This window comes from Vicia villosa, linkage group LG2 (assembly GCF_029867415.1).
Source record: "Vicia villosa cultivar HV-30 ecotype Madison, WI linkage group LG2, Vvil1.0, whole genome shotgun sequence".
In the NCBI taxonomy this organism is placed as follows: domain Eukaryota; kingdom Viridiplantae; phylum Streptophyta; class Magnoliopsida; order Fabales; family Fabaceae; genus Vicia; species Vicia villosa.
In genome coordinates this window covers 114,955,682-114,963,199 of record NC_081181.1, presented here as the reverse complement: position 1 = coordinate 114,963,199, position 7,518 = coordinate 114,955,682, and the positions used below count along the sequence as shown (strand labels likewise).

General features: G+C 41.0%; 1 protein-coding gene across 1 annotated transcript; it reads left to right on the top strand.

Moving 5' to 3' along the window:
- The first annotated feature begins 404 nt into the window (after positions 1-404).
- On the top strand, positions 405-1,832 carry LOC131649834 (uncharacterized). Its single transcript, XM_058919588.1, has one exon. It carries the CDS (start codon positions 405-407, stop codon positions 1,830-1,832), a length of 1,428 nt encoding a protein of 475 aa, XP_058775571.1.
- The last annotated feature ends 5,686 nt before the right edge of the window (positions 1,833-7,518 follow it).

The window sequence follows — 7,518 nt, the reverse complement described above, 5'->3', positions numbered from 1 at the left end:
TAATTTGTTATCATTTATCGTTATCTCCAAAGAAACAACAAAACCCCCATGTTCTTTTGTCCAATTGAATCGTTACGATAACTTATATTTCCTACGTAGTCCGTGAGTTCGATACTTGTGGATTAATCCCATTATTACTACATCGGTAAAAATAGTACACTTTTTATTTTTCCGATCACCTTTCTCCCGAGCAAGATCACTGAGGCCCCGCCAAGTCCGCGGCGAAGACCCGCGAGCGTTCTCCTCCCGAGGACAATCGCAAGACCTCTGGAAAATCACAAGAAAAACCTCGGCGAAAACACAGCAACCGTGGAAGGCACTCAACCTCCCCCAGACCAAGTGACGAGGAAGACTTCCGCAGCCCTCTATCGGAAGAGATCTGACGAGCCCGCCTTCCCCGGGGAATGGAAAAACCCCCTACCCTGGATCTCTACGACGGAACCACCGATCCGGAAGAACATATCCGGAGCATCGAAGCCGTCATGGATTATCACGTGGTTCGAGGATCCATCAAATGTCGGATCTTCCCGACCACGCTCAGAAAGGGAGCAATGATCTGGTACATGAACCTTCCTCCCAACTCCATCCACTCTTGGGCAGAACTCAAGAAGCTCTTCTCCAACCACTTCACGGCCTCCCGCCGACAACCGAAATCTGAAGCGACCCTCGAAGCTGTCATCCAGGGTACCGACAAAACTCTCGGAGAATATCTCGACAAGTTCAACAAAAAGGCCGTCCAGGTGCAGACAACTGACCATATGAAGAGGTACCTCCTCGAACGAGGGCTCCTCCCAGGGAGCGACTTCAAGAAGGCCATCAAAATTGAGAAGGTGCGCACCATGGACGCCCTCCTCCTCAAAGCCCAAGCTTACATTGCTTTCGAGGAAGGCGAAGCAGCTGTAAAGAAGGCCTCAAGAGGTAACGACGCTGCCTGCAGTTCGAGCCAAGACTGCTCTCTTCCACGCCGAGGCCACGAAAAGAGGAAAGATGATAGGTCCCGCGACGCGAAGGAACACAGGGGACCATCTGGTCGCTTCAATGAGTACACCCCCCTGATCGTGTCACGCGAGCGTATTCTGTCCGAGTGCAAGAGCACCGAGTTCAAAAATTCCAACGACAAGGCTCCGAGGCCAAACCCCACCAGGCCGGGGACCGAAAAATCTAAATACTGCAAGTATCACAAAAGTCATGGGCATCTGACCGATGAATGCGTACACCTCAAAGACGCCATCGAAACTCTGATTAAGGAGGGCCGCCTTTCTAAATACACAAAGAAGGGAGAACCCTCCCGAAGGGAAGGTCCAAGGAACTCCGATGAGGACAATTCTCCAGATGGCAGACCATTGCAAGTTGCCCTGTCCGTCACCCGACCAGAGGACTTCATACCTTCGGTTGGAGTGACCTCTGCTCTCAGCACATGGGAAGGATTCTCGACCGCGATGGTCATATCTAACAGTGGGGATCCAGGTTCCCTCACGATCAGCTCAGTAAAGAGAAAGTTTGACGAGTTGATCAGCGCCAATTCGGACCTCGACCCAACCCTACAGAAGTTCAAAGGGAAATCAGATCCGATCACCTTCTATCTGGAGGAGCTCCCCGGCGGAGCCCCGAACGCCACAATTCCCCTGCTCGTTCGAGCGAGGATGACAAATTTTGATGTGCGTCGGATCCTGATCGACGAGGGAAGCTCGGTCGACATCATGTATTCTCATCTTTTTCAGACCCTCAAACCGGATCACTCCCATCTCACTCCGTACGTAGGCTCCGACCTCCCGGGTTTCAACGGGACTACCACCAAACCATGGGACACGATCATTTACCACGAACGCTAATGACACGATCATTTTCAAAGATCTAATTCAGTTACTACGAATGGTACTGACACGGTCAACTCTCAGAGATCTAATTCTATCATCACGAACGGTGTGGACACGATCAACTGCTTCCCGGTCTAATTCAGTTACTACGAACGGTGCTGACACGACAAGAGAATCTAATTCTACCATCACGAACGATGTAGACACGATTATCTCTCCAAGATCTAATTCGGTTACTACGAACGGTGCTGACACGATCGACCTATAAAGAATCTAATTCTATCATCAAGAACGGTGTAGACACGATCATCTCTCCAAGATCTAATTCAGATACTACGAACGGTACTGACACGATCAAATCTCAGAGATCTAATTCCATCATCACGAACGGTGTGGACACGATCACCTGCTTCTAAAGTCTAATTCGGTTACTACGAACGGTGCTGACACGACAAGAGAGCTAATTCTATCATCACGAACGATGTAGACACGATCATCTTTCCGAGATCTAACTCAAGTATTACGAATGGTACTGACACGATCAACTCTCAAAGATCTAATTCATTTACTACGAACAGTAATGACCCGATCAATACTCAAACAACTACCTCTCAAAACACTCCAAACATGATCAAATGCATGATTTACTGGATGGCATCTTCAATCCCATCCCCGTCATACACCAGGATGGCATCTTCAAGCCCATCTCCAACAAAGGTCCCTACTTCTGCTAGGGCAAATTTCTTGGTATTCTAGTGTTCAATCATCTTCCACCTTCAGATACCGACTGGCATGCAAACCACTCTACATCTTCAGGTTTAAGATAATTGAACAGGGGCAGCTGTCATACCCCAAAATTTGCCCATACAATTTCTCTTACACGAATTCAAATCAAAACACAAAGCTTCAAGACACACTCTCTTAAGCAAAGCACAGGAACTAGGGTTTGACTTATTCAAAAGAAAATCAGTGAATCAATGACTCCAAAGCATCTCATATGGCTCAATACATTTCACACTATCTCTATAACAAGTATCAAAGCTCATATCAAAGAATTGGACACTCAATTGTCCAGAAAATCAACAATCGACTAGTTAACCTAAAAAAGTCAACTGTGGTCAAAGCAAAGTCAAAACTCCTGATTTTTTGTCAAGATCCTCATATTGAAGTGTCATTCACCATTTGATCAATAATTGATCATGGTTCATCAAGGAAAGATCAAAAATCAACAATTCAAAAAGTTTCTAAATTAGGGTTTTGTATAGGAAAAGTCAACTGAACTTTGACCAGTCATAACTCTCACATGGAACATCAGAAATTTTCCATCCAAAGCTCATGTTGAAGGAAATTTGATTCTCTACAATTTTGTCTCTCACATGCCAAGTCCAAAAATGCTTCATTTGAGAGATATGGACTAAAACATTATAGGTCATTTTCAAAAGTCAACAAAGAGACACTTATTTCAAAAGGACATAAAAGGAGCATGGAAAATGATTTTGATATGAGACCAAAGACACTGTTTAGAGGACTCTTTAAGGTTTCCAAAAAGTCTACAAGCTTGAAACAATATTGAGATATGAGGAAATGGCATGGCGTACAAGTTCACCTATCTTTCAAAGGTGTACAAAAGGAAAAAGCCTAAAACTCAAAATATTTCTAAATGGGCTTGCATTATTTTTGTTCTATCCTCATTAGAAGCCCATCCACAAGATAAAAACAAGGATTTTTATTTTTCATAATTTTTATTAATTATTTATGATTTTAATCCATTTAAATCATGATTTAATTATTTGAAATATGAAAAATAATGAAAGATTTGATTTTCCTTCAAAATTCAATCATCATTAATCATAACAATATCTCAATATCACCTCCAAATTCGTGCAAATCAAATTGATCATAAAAAATTGAAATTGGACCTAAATATAGAAACTTCCATGAATCAAATTTTTGAGATTGCCAATTAGTGATTCTTGAAGATTCAAGTCAAGATTACAACCCTAAAATCATCCCTATAAGTACACAACCAAGTCAGAAGGCAAGGGTTACGAATTTTGCAGCCATTAGAGCCCTAACCAAGTGTGTAAAAATTCAAAGAAAAGCCAATTGCAATTTCGGTGCTAGAGGCCTAATCAAAGAGCTTGGAGGATCCAATCACGTTCCTTAGTGTTCCTGGAAACTATTAAGATCGTTATTCAAGGCCAACACCCCTAGAAACTCCTCCGATTAGCCAAGGTAAGCCATTAGCTTCTTGAATTCGATTACGCTCGTTCGTGCATCATTCCTTAAAATTAATGGCATATTATTGATCCTGATCATGTTATAATGCTATCTGGAGATTTAATTGCATTTATATGCTGTTTTGAGCGTGCGGCCATGATTAGGGTTTATGACCTTCAAAGAGGGCTTTGTGTTCTAAGTAAAATTAGGGCTAATAATGGGTACCATCATACTCGTGAGGTTGAGACGATCATCATAGCATGGTCGCGATGGATTTGTTGTTGTGTTTGCTTGCATTCGTTGATGTGCAGGTCTATGGCAACGGTTGTTAAAACCGTAGGTAAAACGCAGGGGACCTAAGACGACGGTCCAAGGTTGGGGGTGATGGCGTGGCAGCCTATCATTGGCCCAATTCAAAGGAATTCTGGCGCGCAAAAGGGGGTGGTGCTGCCAGATCCAGTGCATCAAGACGTACCCGTTAGCGTGTTCCCTCACCATCCCAACCGTTAGATGCATTCTTGGATCAATCCCACGCACCAGAACATGCAAGTGCACCATAGACTTCACGCATGCGCCACACTGGATCCTAAGTTAAGATTTCCAGAATTTCTTTTATTTTTTATTACACAGCCACTTTATTTTGATTTAATATATATATATATATATATATATATATATATATATATATATATATATATATATATATATATATATATATATATATATATACTTATTTTATTTGTTTTTTTTCCTTTCTTTTATTTACATAAAACTTTATAAAAACTTTATAATAACAAAAAAAAAACATTTTCTTTTTTTATAATATTTAATATTTAAAATTTTTTCCTTTTGATTTAATATATATATATATATATATATATATATATATATATATATATATATATATTATTTTATCTTCTTAATTATTTATTTATTTTAGATAATTTAATTAAATATTTTCAAAAATTCATATATGCATTATTTTAATTCCAAAAATTCCTAATAAATTATTTTCACACTCGATTTAATTTTCTTATCCTGATTTAATTAATTAGGTCATAAGACCAATAATTAATTAAATCAATTTACCATTATACTCAATTTGAATCCTAATTAGGGTTTGCCCTACACTGAATACATTTCTTTTTTCCGTGCCTTTCCAGGTTTGGCTTTACAAATACCTTCCAACTGCGCGCCACGTCAAAGAACGAAGCTAAGTTCTAATTTCTTCTTATTTAATATTTTTCGCCTATTATTTTGTTTTAATTAGGGTTTGATTGCCCCTGTCAATGAAATCCCTCTACACTCACTTCCTATTATTTTTCTATTTAATTCTCAGATGGTCAGAGTCAATGCTAAGGCAACCTCCGACTATCAACCTTCATCAATCGAAGCTAAGTGTCGTTTACCTTTTTTTCTTTTATTATTACTTTTATTGACTAAGGGTTAACCGTGCCTGATTTTTGAATTAATAATGCACTCACCACTATTATTTTCCATTTTAATTTTCAGGATTGATCGAATCTTCAAGGAAGATCAAGGCATTCAAGAATATTTGTTAATTATTGTTCTCTCTTATTTTTTGCCTTAATTTCCCCCGTCCCCGCAGGTGTTTATTGTAATAGCGTAGGAGCTTTTATTTTTCTGCCTTTAATTTTTGCAATTTTAAACTGCGTGGTTAGTAAAATAGGGAGTGCAAGATTATTAACTGAATCTAGATCGCTAACCTATAAGATAAATACTATTTGAATAAAATCACGTGATTAGTGCACACACTCACCTTTAGGGTAACCTCTTATGTTGCCTTGTTGCCTTTAAGTGTACTAAATAGTCAAGTCCCTCGATTCCGAGGATACCTAAGCAAAACAAACGTTACTCTCAGTTCATCATCATAAGATCATAGTCCCTTCGAAGTTGCCTTAACAAATGATCTAGTCCCTCGATGTTGCCTCGGAAAAATAAAGATGATTGTCCTATTGCTAAGGTATCCTCGCATGATGCCTAAAAAGATTAATGACTATTATATCCTTCCCTTAGACTACCTGCCCTATTTATGGCAAGGGACAGTCTCATGGCGAACGATTTCTCGATGACCCTTACACATCCAATTGAAAGGCTTCCTGCCCTCTCATGGTATGGATAGATCCTTTCGCCTGAAAAGCTAAAAGAACGAATTTTCAAACTTAGGGTAGTTGCTACTAATTGCTTGCTCTAATTCGAATTACTTTTTACACCTCTTTTCCAAGTCAAATTCAAAGAGACTACGCTTATTTACAAGCTAAAGTTCTTCTTCGAAAATCTTTTCAAACAATTCAAAACATTTCAAACAAAGTGAGCTAAGCAATTAAGAGCCCATGGATAACCATGGATGCAAAGGTGCCTTACACCTTCCCTTTGCATAACTTACCCCCCGAACTCAAAATCTTTTAAAAAAGGTATTTTCCTGTTCTTTTAGCCTTTCCTAAAATTGGATAAAATAAAAGTCGGTGGCGACTCTTGCTTACCGCGACATTTCAATTAAAAAAGTCAGTTCACCGTATTACAGACTGCAAGACCGTCTACAACTGCATCATCGGACGACCCACTCTAGTCGAGCTCACAGCCGTCCCCTCGACCGTGCACCTCAAAATGAAGTTCTACACGGAAAGGGGACGAGTAGCCACTATCAACGCCGACATCGAAGCAGCTAGAAGAATATTCGACGCATCGATGAAAGGATTACAGCTGACCGCCCCTCCTTCCAGCTCCAACAAGAAACCAAGAGCCGAAGACAAGCCAGCTCGAGAAAACCCTCAGCAACCGACCAACGTCAGCTCAGTCGACCTCGACGCCCGTTTTACGAAGGAAGAACTGAAGAATAGCAAAGAACCACAATCGAGGACGACCCACCCCATCCGACCAATCCCGGACGGTGATTTCGAGCTCGTCCCACTTGGCGACAACCCTGACAAGGCGGTGAAGATCGGCAAAGACATCCCGGATCTGCCGAGGAAACAACTCGTGGCTTGCCTTCGAGCCAACGCTGACTTGTTCACTTGGAGCGCAGCTGAAATGCCCGGACTCGACCCTGAGGTCGCCTGCCACCATCTCTCCATTGATCCAGCCGCAGTACAAAATATTTCTAAGTATAATATCACTCACCCGGAGTACAAACATGATTCGATCACAAATTTCCTGCAGCAATAAACATTCTAAACACGGAGAGGAAAGTCAAAACATAAACAAGATTTAAAAAGACAGGAATTTAATTAAAGCCCGACCAAATTGGCCGGTGATATCCGAATGTTACAAAATAGACGGGCTCGCAGGCCCCAAATATCCCGGGCAAAAGCCCCAAAATCTAGGAAAGAAACAAGCAACGACATGCAGGCCGAGAAGACATAGGCGCGCAGGCCCAGAATATCAAAACAGAAAAATTCATTCCTCCTCGTCAGGAGTGCCGCGCACAAGCTGACCATCCACGATCCTCGCCTCTCATTTG

What these genes read in the sequence shown, in the direction of transcription:
- LOC131649834 (XM_058919588.1), top strand. Translation starts at nt 405, where the DNA reads ATGGAAAAACCCCCTACCCTGGATCTCTACGACGGAACCACCGATCCG.